The sequence below is a fragment of the Pseudophryne corroboree genome, chromosome 9, assembly GCF_028390025.1.
Source record: "Pseudophryne corroboree isolate aPseCor3 chromosome 9, aPseCor3.hap2, whole genome shotgun sequence".
Taxonomy (NCBI): Eukaryota; Metazoa; Chordata; class Amphibia; order Anura; family Myobatrachidae; genus Pseudophryne; species Pseudophryne corroboree.
Window position 1 is genome coordinate 471,720,487 of NC_086452.1, and position 17,464 is coordinate 471,737,950.

General features: G+C 50.4%; 1 protein-coding gene and 1 non-coding gene across 3 annotated transcripts in view; both read right to left on the reverse strand.

Moving 5' to 3' along the window:
- Positions 1–17,464, reverse strand: part of CACNA2D2 (calcium voltage-gated channel auxiliary subunit alpha2delta 2) — a 423,565-nt gene that overhangs the window by 12,105 nt on the left and 393,996 nt on the right. For both annotated transcript variants that reach the window (XM_063941375.1, XM_063941374.1), the window contains one exon: positions 6,673–6,744. In XM_063941375.1, the coding sequence (XP_063797445.1) occupies positions 6,673–6,744 (72 nt within the window). The remainder of the gene's footprint in view (positions 1–6,672; positions 6,745–17,464) is intronic.
- Positions 12,171–12,291, reverse strand: LOC134959538 (U5 spliceosomal RNA). Its single transcript, XR_010187560.1, has one exon. It is a non-coding gene; the product is annotated as a U5 spliceosomal RNA (small nuclear RNA).

Genomic DNA, 17,464 nt, shown 5'->3' on the forward strand with positions numbered 1-17,464 from the left:
AGAACAGAGCAGAGCAGAGGAGAACAGTGCAGAGCAGAGGAGAACAGAGCAGAGCAGAGGAGAACAGAGCAGAGCAGAGCAGAGGAGAACAGAGCAGAGGAGAACAGAGCAGAGCAGAGGAGAACAGAGCAGAGCAGAGGAGAACAGTGCAGAGCAGAGGAGAACAGAGCAGAGGAGAACAGAGCAGAGGAGAACAGAGCAGAGCAGAGGAGAGCAAAGCAGGAAAGAGCAGAGCAGAATACAACACAGAGCAGAGAAGCCCAAGCTTACCCTGCGCCTGTGTGTCCTTACTGTACTGTTAGGAGCCGCTAGCCCAGGATAAGTCAGGATGCATGCAAGTATCAGCGGCAGCTCCGTACAGGCACAGTGTGACAATTTTGTACCAAGGTGCAATTAACGTGCAACTCTAAAAATAAGATTTTACTTACCGGTAAATCTATTTCTCGTAGTCCGTAGAGGATGCTGGGGACTCCGTAGGGACCATGGGGATAGACGGGCTCCGCAGGAGACATGGGCACTTTAAGAAAGACTTTAGATCTGGGTGTGCACTGGCTCCTCCCTCTATGCCCCTCCTCCAGACCTCAGTTTTAGACTGTGCCCAGAGGAGACTGACAGTACGAGGAAAGGATTTTAGTTAATCTAAGGGCGAGATCCATACCAGCCACACCATATAACCTGTGATATACTAACCAGTTAACAGTATGAACAACAACATAGCCTCGGTCCAAACCGATGAAACTATAACATAACCCTTATTTAAGCAATAACTATATACATGTATTGCAGAAAGTCCGCACTTGGGACGGGCTCCCAGCATCCACTACGGACTACGAGAAATAGAATTACCGGTAAGTAAAATCTTATTTTCTCTAACGTCCTAGTGGATGCTGGGGACTCCGTAAGGACCATGGGGATTATACCAAAGCTCCCAAACGGGCGGGAGAGTGCGGATGACTCTGCAGCACCGATTGAGCAAACAGGAGGTCCTCCTCAGCCAGGGTATCAAACTTATAGAACTTTGCAAAGGTGTTTGTCCCCGACCAAGTAGCTGCTCGGCACAACTGTAATGCCGAGACCCCTCGGGCAGCCGCCCAAGAAGAGCCCACCTTCCTAGTGGAATGGGCCTTAACCGATCTAGGCAATGGCAATCCAGCCGTAGAATACGCCTGCTGAATCGTGTTACAGATCCAGCGAGCAATAGTCTGCTTTGAAGCAGGAGCGCCAACCTTGTTGGCCGCATACAGAACAAACAGAGCTTCAGTCTTCCTGATCCGAGCTGTTCTGGAGATATAAATCTTCAAAGCCCTGACCACATCCAGGGACTCGGAATCCCCCAAGTCCCGTGTAGTCACAGGCACGACAATAGGTTGGTTTATATGAAAAGATAAGACCACCTTTGGCAGAAATTGAGGACGAGTCCTCAATTCTGCCCTATCCACATGAAAAACCAGGTAGGGGCTTTTATAGGACAAAGCCGCCAATTCCGAAACACGCCTTGCAGAAGCCAAGGCCAATAACATAACCACTTTCCAAGTGAGATATTTTAATTCCACCGTCTTGAGTGGTTCAAACCAAGGTGACTTGAGGAAACTTAATATCACGTTAAGATCCCAAGGCGCCACCGGAGGTACAAAGGGAGGCTGAATATGCAGTACCCCCTTAACAGAAGTCTGTACTTCAGGTAGAGAAGCCAATTCTTTTTGGAAGAAAATGGATAAGGCCGAAATCTGGACCTTTATGGACCCTAATTTCAAGCCCAAATTCACTCCCGTTTGTAAGAAGCGAAGCAGTCGGCCCAGATGGAACTCCTCCGTAGGAGCAGTTCTGGCCTCACACCAAGACACATATTTTCGCCATATACGGTGATAATGTTTCGATGTCACGTCCTTCCTAGCCTTGATCAGGGTAGGAATGACCTCCTCCGGAATACCTTTTTCAGCTAGGATCCGGCGTTCAACCGCCATGCCGTCAAACGCAGCCGCGGTAAGTCTTGGAACAGACAGGGCCCCTGCTGCAGCAGATCCTGCCGTAGGGGAAGAGGCCACGGATCGTCTGTGAGTAACTCTTGTAGATCCGGATACCAATTCCTTCTTGGACAATCCGGAACAATGAGGATCGTTCTGACTCCTCTTAGCCTTATTATTCTCAACACCTTGGGTATGAGAGGTAGAGGAGGGAACACATAGACCGATCCGAACACCCAAGGTGTCACTAGAGCGTCTAATGCTATCGCCTGAGGGTCCCTGGACCTGGCGCAATACCGCTTTAGCTTTTTGTTGAGACGGGACGCCATCATGTCTATCTGAGGCAGTCCCCACCGACCCACGATCTGTGCGAAGACTTCTGGATGAAGTCCCCACTCTCCCGGATACAGGTCGTGTCTGCTGAGGAAGTCCGCTTCCCAGTTGTCCACCCCCGGGATGAATACTGCTGATAGGGCGCTTACATGGCTTTCCGCCCAGAGAAGAATCCTGGTCGCTTCTGCCATGGCCACCCTGCTCCTTGTGCCGCCTTGGCGGTTTACGTGAGCCACTGCTGTGACATTGTCTGACTGAATCAGAACCGGTTTGTCCCGAAGCAATGCCTCCGCTTGGCGCAGGGCGTTGTATATGGCCCTCAACTTCAGGACGTTGATGTGTAGACCAGTCTCTAGATTTGACCAGAGACCTTGGAAATTTCTTCCCATTGTGACTGCTCCCCACCCTAGGAGGCTTGCGTCCGTGGTCACCAGGATCCAGTCCTGAATTCCGAACCTGCGGCCTTCTAGGAGGTGAGCACTGTGCAGCCACCACAGGAGAGATACCCTGGCTCTGGGAGACAGGGTGATCCTCTGATGCATCTGTAAATGGGACTCAGACCATTTGCCCAGTAGATCCCATTGAAAGGTCCTCGCATGGAACCTGCCGAAGGGGATGGCCTCGTACGATGCCACCATCTTCCCCAGGACACGTGTGCAATGATGCACTGAAACCGTTTTCAGCTTTAATAGGTTCCTGACCAGGGCTATGAGCTCCTGAGCCTTTTCCCTCGGAAGAAAATCCTTTTTCTGGTCTGTGTCTAGAATCAGACCCAGAAAAGTCAGGCGCGTTGTAGCGACTCGGTAAATTGAGAATCCAGCCGTGCCCCTGCAACATCCTCACCGACAGCGACACACTGTCCAGCAACTTCTCCCGAGATCTCGCCTTTATGAGGAGATTGTCCAAGTATGGGATAATTGTGACCCCCTGCTTGCGCAGGAGCACCATCATTTCCGCCATTACCTTGGTGAAAATCCTCGGGGCCGTGGAAAGCCCAAACGGCAACGTCTGAAATTGGTAATGACAGTCCTGTATTGCAAATCTCAGGAACGCCTGATGAGGAGGGAAGATTGGAACATGAAGGTATGATTCCTTTATGTCCAGGGACACCATCCAATCCCCTCCCTCCTGGCTGGCGATGATCGCTCTGAGCGATTCCATCTTAAGCTTGAACTTCTTCAAGTACAAGTTCAGGGATTTTAGATTCAGAATGGGCCTGACCGAACCGTCCGGTTTCGGGACCACAAACAGGGTTGAGTAATACCCCTTCCCTTGCTGGAGAAGAGGAACTTTGACTATCACCTGTTGAAGATACAATTTTTGAATTGCAGTCAACACTAACTCCCTTTCTGACGGGGAAGTTGGCAGAGCCGATTTGAAAAAAACGGCGAGGAGGCACGTCTTCGAATTCCAGCCTGTATCCCTGAGAAACAATCTCTGTAGCCCAGGGATCCACCTGTGAGTGAACCCAGACCTGGCTGAAAAATCGAAGACGCGCCCCCACTTGAGCTGACTCCCCCCGGGAAGCCCCAGCATCATGCGGTGGACTTTGCAGATGTAGGGGAGGACTTCTGCTCCTGGGAACTAGCTGTATGCAGCTTTTTTCCCCTGCCTCTGCCTCTGGCAAGGAAGGACGATCCCCGTACCTTCTTGTTTTTATTGGAACGAAAGGACTGCATCTGATAATGAGGTGCCTTTTTTGTATGCTGTGGGGGGACATAAGGTAAGAAATTCGACTTATCCGCCGTAGCAGTAGAGACAAGGTCCGAGAGGCCTTCTCCAAACAACTCCTCCCCCTTGTAAGGCAACGACTCCATATGCCGCTTTGAGTCGGCATCCCCCGTCCACTGTCGGGTCCACAGGAGTCGCCTAGCAGAAATAGACATAGCATTTATTCTGGAGCTTAGTAAACAAATGTCTCTTTGAGCATCCCTCATATATAAAGCAGCATCTTTGATATGCTCTAGGGTCATTTGAATGGTATCCTTATCTAGGGTTTCAAGTTCCGTAGATAAGGAATCTGTCCATAGCACTACACACCCAGGCCGATGCCATAGCCGGTCTAACGATAGTACCGGAATGTGTGTAAATGTGCTTCATGGTAACCTCCTGCTTACGATCAGCAGGATCCTTGAGGGAAGCCGTATCCTGAGAAGGCAGTGCCACCTTCTTGGATAAGCGTGTCAGCGCCTTGTCTACCTTCGGCGACGATTCCCATCGTATCCTATCCTTTTGCGGAAAGGGATACGCCACAAGAATCCCTTTGGGAACTTGTAGCCTCCTATCTGGAGTTTCCCAAGCCTTCTCGCACAAGTCGCTTAGTTCAAAAGAGGACGGGAAAGTAACCTCAGGTTTTTTCCCTTTATACATGTGTACCCTCGTGTCAGGGACAGGGGGTTCCTCAGTGATATGCAAAACCTCTTTAATGGCCACAATCATGCAACGAATACCTTTTGCCACCTTCGGCTGTAATTTTGCATCCTCATAGTCGACACTAGAGTCAGTCTCTGTGTCGGTATCTGTGTCAGTGATCTGGGATATGTTGCACTTTTAAGACCCCGAAGGTCCTGGTGCCACTGGGACAGGCATGGTCTGACTACCTGACTGATCCCTAGCTTCAGCCTTGTCTAACCGTTTATGCAGTAAATTCACATTATTATTCAAGACATTCCACATATCCACCCAGTCCGGTGTCGGCGTTGCCGACGGCGACCTGACCAACATGCACTCCCCCTCCTCCTTAGGTGAGCCTTCATCGTCAAACATGTCGACACACACGTACCGACACACTGCACACACACAGGGAATCCCTTTTCTGAAGACAGATTCCCCTGAGGCCCTTTGGAGAGACAGAGAGAGAGTATGCCAGCACACACCCCAGCGCTATATCACCCTGGAGAAAACACAGAATGTTTACCCAGTAGCGCTGTTTATATTGTATAACGCCAATAATGTGCCCCCCCTCTACTTTAAAACACCCTTTCACCGTGTTTCAAGCAGGGGAGAGTCCGGGGAGCTTCCTCTCAGCGGTGCTGTGTAGAGAAAATGGCGCTGGTGAGTGCTGAGGGAGAAGCCCCGCCCCCTCGGCGGCGGGCTTCTGTCCCGCTCAAACTTACTAAAATATGGCGGGGGCTCTTTTATATACATGTACAGTGCCCACCTGTACATGTATATATACTTTTTGCCATAAGAGAGGTGTTATATTGCTGCCCAGGGCGCCCCCCCCTGCGCCCTGCACCCTTACAGTGACCGGAGTGTGTGAGGTGTATGGGAGCAATGACGCACAGCTGCGGTGATGTGCGTTACCTCAGTGAAGCTCTGAAGGCTTCTGCCACCTGAGATGTCTTCTGTCTTCGTTTCTTCTGGCTCTGTGAGGAGAATGGCGGCGCGGCTCTGGGGTGAACGCCCAGGACGAACCTGTGTTCATTCCCTCTGGAGCTAATGGTGTCCAGTAGCCGAGGAAGCAGAGCCTAACATTCAAGTAGGTCTGCTCCTCTCTCCTCAGTCCCTCAATGCAGGGAGCCTGTTGCCAGCAGTGCCTGTCTATTCCCCATGGTCCTTACGGAGTCCCCAGCATTCTCTAGAACGTTAGAGAAAATTAATAAGAGTTTCGTCAATTAAGTTGCTGGTACACCCCTGGCCACATCTCGCTGGGGGACTCCGTAGCAGCAGGGAGTGTCTCGGGGTCGGCGTGAGCCAATCACATGATCCTACACCCAACGGCGGCGCCATTTCCACTTTTACTAAGGAGATGTAAACTGACGTTACATCACTTCTCCCTTCACACAATGGAGGAAACACCTCTCTGTTTATCACTTCTAGGAAAGTGTTACACAATTCCTGCAAATCACACAGTGTCAACCACACAATGCCAACCACACAATGTCAACCACACAATGCCAACCACACAATGTCAACCACACAATGCCAAACACACAATGTCAACCACACAATGCCAACCACACAATGGAAAACACACAGTGTCAACCACACAATGCCAAACACACAATGCCAACCACACAATGCCAACCACACAATGCCAAACACACAATGTCAAACGCAGTGTCAACCACCCAATGCCAAACACCCAATGCCAAACACACAATGCCAAACACACAGTGTCAACCACACAATGCCAAACACACAGTGTCAACCACACTATGCCAAACGCACAGTGTCAACCACACAATGCCAAACGCACAATGTCAACCACACAATGCCAACCACACAATGCCAAACACACAATACCAAACGCACAATGCCAAACGCACAGTGTCAAACGCACAGTGTCAACCACACAATGCCAAACACACAATGCCAAACACACAATGCCGCCCATCGGGAAGGAAACAACAGAAAAAGACATTTCTGTTACCTGATTCCAGTGATCCTGCTGGTTGGACATGACCAGGAATCCACCATCATCAATGAGCACACACAGTAAGTCCTGCAGAGAACAGAGACAGCTAAACCAACATGGCCACCTCCAGCTAATCTGTCCACATGAAGGTGAGGAGACACTACGTGTGAGTGGGGAAGGTGAGGAGACGCTACATGAAGCTGGGGGAAGGTGAGGAGACACTACATGAAGCTGGGGGAATTTGAGGAGACGCTACATGAAGCTGGGGGAAGGTGAGGAGACGCTACATGAAGCTGGGGGAAGGTGAGGAGACGCTACATGTGACTGGGGGAAGGTGAGGAGACGCTACGTGTGACTGGGGGAAGGTGAGGAGACGCTACATGAAGCTGGGGGAAGGTGAGGAGATGCTACGTGTGACTGGGGGAAGGTGAGGAGACGCTACGTGTGACTGGGGGAAGGTGAAGAGATGCTATGTGTGACTGGGGGAAGGTGAGGAGATGCTATGTGTGACTGGGGGAAGGTGAGGAGATGCTACGTGTGACTGGGGGAAGGTGAGGAGATGCTACGTGTGACTGGGGGAAGGTGAGGAGATGCTATGTGTGACTGGGGGTAGGTGAGGAGATGCTACGTGTGACTAGGGGAAGGTGAGGAGATGCTATGTGTGACTGGGGGAAGGTGAGGAGACGCTACCTGTGACTGTGGGAATGTGAGGAGACGCTACATGAAGCTGGGGGAAGGTGAGGAGACGCTACATGAAGCTGGGTGAAGGTGAGGAGATGCTACATGTGACTGGGGGAAGGTGAGAAGATGCTACGTGTGACTGGGGGAAGGTGAGGAGACGCTACGTGTGACTGGGGGAAGGTGAGGAGACGCTACTTGTGAGTGGGAAAGGTGAGGAGATGCTACGTGTGACTGGGGGAAGGTGAGGAGACGCTACTTGTGAGTGGAGGAAGGTGAGGAGATGCTACGTGTGACTGGGGGAAGGTGAGGAGACGCTACGTGTGACTGGGGGAAGGTGAGGAGACGCTACGTGTGACTGGGGGAAGGTGAGGAGATGCTACGTGTGACTGGGGGAAGGTGAGGAGATGCTACGTGTGACTGGGGGAAGGTGAGGAGACGCTACGTGTGACTGGGGGAAGGTGAGGAGACGCTACGTGTGACTGGGGGAAGGTGAGGAGATGCTACGTGTGACTGGGGGAAGGTGAGGAGACGCTACGTGTGACTGGGGGAAGGTGAGGAGATGCTACGTGTGACTGGGGGAAGGTGAGGAGATGCTATGTGTGACTGGGGGAAGGTGAGGAGACGCTACTTGTGAGTGGAGGAAGGTGAGGAGATGCTACGTGTGACTGGGGGAAGGTGAGGAGACGCTACGTGTGACTGGGGGAAGGTGAAGAGACGCTATGTGTGACTGGGGGAAGGTGAGGAGATGCTACATGTGTGACTGGGGGAAGGTGAGGAGACGCTACTTGTGAGTGGAGGAAGGTGAGGAGATGCTACATGTGACTGGGGGAAGGTGAGGAGATGCTACGTGAGACTGGGGGAAGGTGAGGAGACGCTACGTGTGACTGGGGGAAGGTGAGGAGATGCTACGTGTGACTGGGGGAAGGTGAGGAGACGCTACTTGTGAGTGGGAAAATAGGATTTTGGTACTTACCAGGTAAATCCTTTTCTTTGAATCCATAGGGGGCACTGGAGTACTCTTGGGATATGGACGGGCGTAGCCGAACAAAGGCACTGAATATTTAAATTTAGGACTCTCCCCCCCCTCCATATCCCCGAGTACCTCAGTGTACTCTCTCAGTGTTTTTTACTGAGCGAACAGGAACTATATAGAGAGGTTGACAATGGAGAATACCTATAACATAACGGACAACCACAATGTTGACCCATAACCTTACTGTCAACTAAACAGTTGACACCATAACCGATAGAACTTTATAATTTGAACCAATCGGTGAAAATGTGTTACCATAAGCTCCTCTGAGCTTAATATCAATCAAGTAAAACTTGTTACCCTAAGCTCCCTTGAGCTTAAAACAACCCAGGTAAAACTGCTCTGGGTGGGCGTCCAGTGCCCCCTATGGATTCAAAGAAAAGGATTTACCTGGTAAGTACCAAAATCCTATTTTCTTTATCATCCACTAGGGGTCACTGGAGTACTCTTGGGACGTACCAAAGCTTCCCTCGTGGGCGGGAGAGCTGTTTGATACTTGTAACAGTAGGCAGGCCAAAGCTAGATGCTGATGGCGCCACCATTCATAACGTGTAAACGTGCACGGCTATGTAGCCGCGTCGTAGACGCTCCACGACCCGCTGGGTCTGACATTCCCACAGAACCTGTGGGATGAGCTATTACTGACGTAGGCGATTGTAACTTAGCCTTAAAGTAAGCCTGACTTGTAGTCATTATTATTATCCCACTGGATAATGTCTGCTGAGAAACTGGCTAACCCCAGTTGGCAGAATCATAGAGAACAAACAACGTATTGATATCACGTACTGTAGACATTCGGGACATATATAAACGCGTAATGCGTGTACCACATTCAGAATTCTAGAATGTGCTGTCCACACAGGAACCACTATTGGTATATTGATGTGAAGAATACGAAAGCGGAATTCGTCCGAAGATCTGCTTTGTCATGAGAAAACTCAAATACGGTGGCTTGGAATACAAGGCACCCAAATATGAAAACAAAACCCTTGCCGAAGCCAAGGCTAGAATAAAAATGTTTTCCAAAGTGAGAAACTTAATCCCCATTTGTTGTAAGGGTTCAAAATATGAAAACTGTAAGAAATCTGAACCCAACCTCAAGCCACCTGGCGCTGTAGGTGAGATAAATAGAATCTGAACTTTGGTGACACCTTGTATAACGGTGTGTACAGACGCAATAAAGACAAACGTCTTTGAAGATAAGTTTACTACACAGATACCTGCACCCTCCGTGCAAGTAAACGCAGTTTTCCATACCACCCCGTTTAACAGAATACGGATAACTTGAAGGATGATGTCGGAAACTTCCGAGGTTTACGACTTATGTAAGCACACGAAATTTTGTAATAATGAGCTGCCTTAAGCGGTCTACTAGCTCGTAACCTGGTTGGTATAACCGACACTGTAATGCTCTATTTCTTAAGAGGGCGGTTTGAACCCTCACCCCATCAACCGCAGCTGCGGTACATAGGTAATAGGTACATAGGTAACTATGGGTAAAAAAACGTTCCCTGATGTACCAGGTTGGACGTATTATGAGCGGCCCAAGATCGTGTGCAAGTATTCCTTGGAAATTCGAGAAGCAACTTCTCCGACACACATGAGATACCATCAGTATGACTGTGACGAACTGTCTTATGATCCGTTTTGACAACGGAGAGAGAGAGAGAGCAGCGGAAAATGGTGGAGCCAGATACACGATGCTGAATGACCACATGAATGTGAGAGACTCCACCGCCACTGCCCTTGTGATCTGTTGTTTTGTACACATACTGAGCTTTTGTAATTGTGGCGAGATACCATCATGTATACCTGAGGGTAACCCCCTTCTGTGGACTCACATATGAAACACCTCTGGATTTAATGTCCAGTTTTCAGGATCCAAATTCTGACGGGTGAGATCATCTGTCTAACAGATGTCCACTCACGGAATAATCTCTTGACATTTTCACATAATGGTGTTCTGAGCCATTGAGGATTGGAGTTACCTGCCGCATTGCCATGCGGCTTTTTTGTTCTCTGTATGCAACTGCCGTTGCGTTGTCTGACTGCCCGTGGTCAGACTGAAAGCGAAGCATGTAGTGCATTGTAAAATTCACGTAGTTCCAGGACATTTATCGACAGCAATCTATCGTGTTTTAGAACCTCTGTCGCTGATTTTTTGTAAACTACAACTCCTGAACCTCTGCGACTCTCGTCCAGACACCCTCGCCCCTCTGTGGGAACCGCGAGTGAAGGGCGGCGAACTAAATCGCTTTAAAACGCATTATTATCTTAACTAGGTGAATACACCAATGTACCGTTAGTGTGCGTGAATTGCACTAATTACTAGATGTACATTTGTTCTTGCTGGTGTAGTAGGTAAATGCTTTGAATTACCGTATTTATAATCTTACCTAGGAATTGTGAACGTGATCTGCCACCGCAGTATACATTAGTAGCGCAAGTTAGAGGAACTTTGTTGATACAGAGTTCTTATGAGCAGATCATCTAAGATAGAGAAACTCTGTTGCGACAGAGTTCTTATGTGAGATGAACTATCATCTTCCAACATCACTTTGGTAAATACCAGAGTATAAGAAACGGTAGACCTGAAATGGTTAATGGCTGTGGCGATTTGCAAACGCTAAAACCTGTGATGAACAAACCGGAATGGGTATATCTGCATTGTGCAGATCAAGTGCAAGTATGCAATTTTGTGGCTCCAATCTGCCAATACTAACCGCAGCAAATCTATTTTCAAACTGCAGTAAGTAACTTGCTGATTGAAACTGCGACGTAGCTGTATGGTTTTGTTACCCCAAACAGAGGGGAATAAGCAACCCTGACTCTGTTGTTGTACTACTGCCTGTATTATAAAGACAGCTGAAAACCCAGCAGAGACCAAATGACTACCTGCCAAACCGTTCGACTGAGGCAGTCATGTCCTTTAATTTGTAACTAGCTGAGACCTCCATGAGTTGAAGTCTGGAAACCCCGCAAAAGTAACATGTAAAGACGCGCTTCCACAATTGGAAAAGAGATCATCAAACTACTGGCTTGCTGACCGTAGCGTCCTGTCGTTACAAGGCGTGAGTGTTTTGTACCACCGCCTTGAAAAACTGAAGTCTAAAGGGATTAAACGCCGGCACAAGTATTCCGTTTTGATACTGGATGCGGTAATGGCTGAATATCAAATTTAGGACCAACAAGCTGTGGCCTTGTCGTGCTGAACTAGCGACGATGAAAAGTGAGAATCGAAGTACCGTCGTTAGAAGAGGCTTTACAGATATACTCTGCAGCTTCTTTTAACAGTAATGTCATTGTTTCCATACATAGTCTAGTGACCCAAATGTTTCTTGGGTCTTTATAATTTTTGACACAGACGCATTTACCAATGGCGGATGGCGTCATCTTGGAAACGATTAAATAGTGGTCAAAGTCTACTAAGTGTAACAATGGAGACATTGACTCACTGTAATTTATCAATGTATGTTGGCAACAACCCTGCACTATCTGAGTGCTGGTCTAATGTACCCTTCTCACTCGTAGTTATCGGTGTGAGATTTGACATAGAATCGTGCATTAAATTATAAGACCAGTTAAATAAACACTATGGTACCCAAAGGGAAATTGGCCCTTTGGAAAGACTGTCTTTTGTTAGAGCTGGCGGAATAACTTCCGAGACTCCGATGTTTATTTGAATTGCCATTAAAATAGGAGTTGAAAATTATTTTTAGTCTGCGCTAGCCTTACTCGCTATGCAGACAGACACCACAATAGGCAACGGACAGCCATTGCACGCCTTATGACGTTATCATGTCATATATATATTTTATTGCTGAACAGCATATTAATATTAAACTCATGATTGTTTCTCTCTACGGAAATCTTTAGTAAAAACCGAAAGATTTATTGGCTGTGAAGAGAAACCAGAGTAATCTTTATGTGAAAAGCAGTTCACATGGCATATGAAACCCGAACCAAATTCCTACTAACACCCCTGCGCCTCTGGTGGCTTAGAGATGTAGGGCAGGAATGTTCTAGAATTATGTAAAAATACAGTTTACATGGCTAACTTATGCTGACCAAAAATTCCCCCTAACACCCCTGCGCCTCTGGTGGCTTAGAGATGTAGGGCAGGAATGTTCCAGAATTACAAACTGGAAAACAACAGGAAGCATGGTTAAAATGGCCCCTTTTCCATGCTGACCGTGATAATCACAGAACAAATTACAAATGTTCCCGTGTTAATCTAGCCTATTATACAGTATAATCACAGGCCGGATACAACACATGCTCTATGAATAAATATATATATATATTCCAGACATTAATATATTTATACAGCATCAATATAGGCTCAATAGCCTTTTTACAATGTTAATAACAGCCATTAATATATAGGCTCAAAAGCCTATTATACTGCTACATCACAGACAGTAATATAGATTTAATAGCCCATTACTATCAGGCCATCCTTATAAATATCTTATACATATATTTAACCTGGCAACTTCCACCGGGTCTCTTCCCCCCACCGTCTCTGTACTGAGACTGAGAGAGCTGCGGCGGCCGACAGCCTTTGTCATCACCTGCACTGAGGTCTGCTGTGGCCGTTGTGAGGGCGCCTGAGTGGGGAGAGCAGCGGCGTGCCTGGAGCGCTTTCCACCGCTGGGAAACACGGACGCCGGACGGAGCGGCTGATAAATATGGTTTTCCCCCTGCTCTGCTGTGTCTGAGTGGGGAGAGCAGCCACGTGCTGTGCGGCCGGACGAAGCTGCGGCCGAACGGAGCGCTCACCGTCTTTGTCAGACCTTGTGCGGAGCGGCTGATAAATATGGTTTTCCCCCTGCTCTGCTGTGTCTGAGTGGGGAGAGCAGCCGCGTGCTGTGCGGCCGGGCGAAGCAGCGGCCGAACGGAGCGCTTACCTTGTGCGTAGCGGCTGGGCATAGCGCGTCTGAGCTCCCCCTGCTGTGCTGCCGGACGGAGCTCAGTATGAGCGCGAGGCATGTTAACCCCTACATAGCGGGGCGGCAGCCTGCACTGACCGCCCCGTTCCCCAGCCTACCTTCCTTGCGACGCTGTAACTCCTGGCTGTGACGGGGCTTCTTGTGTGTAAGCTCCGTCCAGTTTCAGTGAAGTGAGTCATGGCTGTGACGGGGCTTCTTCTGTGTAAGCTCCGTCCAGTCTTCATTGATGTGACTCATGGTTGATTCAGTGTGAGTCATTCTGTAGTCCTGGCTGCAACGGAGCTTCTTTGTGTAAGCTCGGTTCAGCTTTGTAGTCCTGGCTGTGACGGGGCTTCTATGTGTAAGCTCCGTCCAGCTCCAGTCAGCGTCCCAGTGATCTATGGCTGCGACGGGCTTCTTTTGTGCAAGCCCGTCCAGCTCTCTAGTCCTGGCTGCTCTTTTAGAAGCAGTGAGCTGTCTGTGGCTGTGAGGGTGCTCTTTGTGAGGACCGACACGCCATGCGCTGCCCCTGCAGCGGCACTATCCCGGACCCATGTTTTTCCAGAAACTGGGAAGGGATGTGCTATGTGTAAAAATAAAAATTAAAAATAAAAATCCAAGTGTGGGTATACCACAAGCCGATGTTCGTGCTGTGAGCACCGAAAAAACACTGAGAGAGTACACTGAGGTACTCGGGGATATGGAGGGGGGGGGGGGGAGTCCTAAATTTAAATATTCAGTGCCTTTGTTCGGCTACGCCCGTCCATATCCCAAGAGTACTCCAGTGACCCCTAGTGGATGATAAAGAAAGGTGAGGAGACGCTACGTGTGACTGGGGGAAGGTGAGGAGATGCTACGTGTGACTGGGGGAAGGTGAGGAGACGCTACTTTTGAGTGGGAAAGGTGAGGAGATGCTACGTGTGACTGGGGGAAGGTGAGGAGACGCTACTTGTGAGTGGAGGAAAGTGAAGAGATGCTACGTGTGACTGGGGGAAGGTGAGGAGACGCTACGTGTGACTGGGGGAAGGTGAGGGGACGCTACGTGTGACTGGGGGAAGGTGAGGAGACGGTACCTGTGACTAGGGGAAGGTGAGGAGATGCTATGTGTGACTGGGGGAAGGTGAGGAGATGCTACGTGTGACTGGGGGAAGGTGAGGAGATGCTACGTGTGACTGGGGGTAGGTGAGGAGATGCTATGTGTGACTGGGGGAAGGTGAGGAGATGCTACGTGTGAATGGGGGAAGGTGTGGAGATTCTACATGTGACTGGGGGAAGGTGAGGAGACGCTACATGTGACTGGGGGAAGGTAAGGAGACGCTACATGAAGCTGGGGGAAGGTGAGGAGACGCTACATGTGACTGGGGGAAGGTGAGGAGACGCTACATGAAGCTGGGGGAAGGTGTGGAGACGCTACATGAAGCTGGGGGAAGTTGAGGAGATGCTACATGTGACTGGGGGAAGGTGAGGAGACGCTACATGAAGCTGGGGGAAGTTGAGGAGATGCTACATGTGACAGGGGGAAGGTGAGGAGATGCTACGTGTGACTGGGGGAAGGTGAGGAGATGCTACGTGTGACTGGGGGAAGGTGAGGAAATGCTACGTGTGACTGGGGGAAGGTGAGGAGATGCTACGTGTGACTGGGGGAAGGTGAGGAGACGCTACTTGTGACTGGGGGAAGGTGAGGGGAAACTACGTGTGACTGAGGGAAGGTGAGGGGACGCTACGTGTGACTGGGGGAAGGTGAGGAGATGGTACGTGTGACTGGGGGAAGGTGAGGAGATGCTACATGTGAGTGGGGGAAGGTGAGAAAACGCAACGTGTGACTGAGTGAAGGTGAGGAGACGCTACGTGTGACTGGGGGAAGGAGAGGAGATGCTACGTGTGACTGGGGGAAGGTGAGGAGATGCTACATGTGTGACTGGGGGAAGGTGAGGAGATGCTATGTGAGACTGGGGTAAGGTGAGGAGACGCTACATGTGACCGGGGGGAAGGTGAGGAGACGCTATGTGTGACTGGGGGAAGGTGAGGAGATGCTACGTGTGACTAGGGAAGGTGAGGAGACGCTACGTGTGACTGGGGGAAGGTGAGGAGACGCTACTTGTGAGTGGGGGAAGGTGAGGAGATGCTACGTGTGAGTGGGGGAAGGTGAGGAGACGCTACTTGAGAGTGGGGGAAGGTGAGGAGACGCTACTTGTGAGAGGAGGAAGGTGAGGAGATGCTACGTGTGAGTGGGGGAAGGTGAGGAGACGCTACTTGTGAGTGGGGGAAGGTGAGGAGACGCTACTTGTGAGTGGGGGAAGATGAGGAGATGGTACGTGTGACTGGGGGAAGGTGAGGAGATGCTAGGTGTGACTGGGGGAAGGTGAGGAGATGCTATGTGTGACTGGGGGAAGGTGAGGAGACGCTACATGTGTGAGTGGAGGAAGGTGAGGAGATGCTACGTGTGACTGGGGGAGGGTAAGGATATGCTACGTGTGAGTGGGGGAAGGTGAGGAGATGCTACATGTGAGTGGGGGAAGGTGAGGAGACGCTACTTGTGAGTGGGGGAAGGTGAGGGAATGCTACATGTGTGAGTGGAGGAAGGTGAGGAGATGCTACGTGTGACTGGGGGAAGGTAAGGATATGCTACGTGTGAGTGGGGGAAGGTGAGGAGATGCTACATGTGAGTGGGGGAAGGTGAGGAGACGCTACTTGTGAGTGGGGGAAGGTGAGGAGATGCTACTTGTGACTGGGGGAAGGTGAGGAGATGCTTTCTGTGACTGGGGGAAGGTGAGGAAACCCTACGTGTGACTGGGGGAAGGTGAGGAGATGCTATGTGTGACTGGGGGAAGGTGAGGAAACCCTACGTGTGACTGGGGGAAGGTGAGGAGATGCTATGTATGACTGGGGGAAGGTGAGGAGACGCTACTTGTGACTGGGGGAAGGTGAGGAGATGCTATGTGTGACTGGGGGAAGGTGAGGAAACCCTACGTGTGACTGGGGGAAGGTGAGGAGATGCTATGTGTGACTGGGGGAAGGTGAGGAGACGCTACATGTGACAGGGGGAAGGTGAGGGAATGCTACATGTGTGAGTGGAGGAAGGTGAGGAGATGCTACATGTGACTGGGGGAAGGTGAGGAGATGCTACGTGTGACTGGGGGAAGGTGAGGAGATGCTACGTGTGACTGGGGGAAGGTGAGGAGACGCTACTTGTGATTGGGGGAAGGTGAGGAGATGCTACGTGTGAGTGGGGGAAGGTGAGGAGACGCTACTTGTGATTGGGGGAAGGTGAGGAGATGCTAAGTGTGACTGGGGGAAGGTGAGGAGACGCTATGTGTGAGTGGGGGAAGGTGAGGAGATGCTACATGTGACTGGGGGAAGGTGAGGAGATGCTACATGTGTGAGTGGAGGAAGGTGAGGAGATGCTACTTGTGACTGAGGGAAGGTGAGGAGACGCTACTTGTGACTGGGGGAAGGTGAGGAGACGCTACTTGTGAGTGGGGAAGGTGAGGAGATGCTACTTGTGATTGGGGGAAGGTGAGGAGATGCTACGTGTGAGTGGGGGAAGGTGAGGAGATGCTACATGTGAGTGGGGGAAGGTGAGGAGACGCTACTTGTGAGTGGGGGAAGGTGAGGGAATGCTACATGTGTGAGTGGAGGAAGGTGAGGAGATGCTACGTGTGACTGGGGGAAGGTAAGGATATGCTACGTGTGAGTGGGGGAAGGTGAGGAGATGCTACATGTGAGTGGGGGAAGGTGAGGAGACGCTACTTGTGAGTGGGGGAAGGTGAGGAGATGCTACTTGTGACTGGGGGAAGGTGAGGAGATGCTTTCTGTGACTGGGGGAAGGTGAGGAAACCCTACGTGTGACTGGGGGAAGGTGAGGAGATGCTAAGTGTGACTGGGGGAAGGTGAGGAGACGCTATGTGTGAGTGGGGGAAGGTGAGGAGATGCTACGTGTGACTGGGGGAAGGTGAGGAGACGCTACTTGTGAGTGGGGAAGGTGAGGAGATGCTACGTGTGACTGGGGGAAGGTGAGGAGACGCTACTTGTGAGTGGGGGAAGGTGAGGAGATGCTAGGTGTGACTGGGGGAAGGTGAGAAGACGCTAATTGTGAGTGGGGGTAGGTAAGGAGATGCTACGTGTGACTGGGGGAAGGTGATTAGATGCTCCGTGTGAGTGG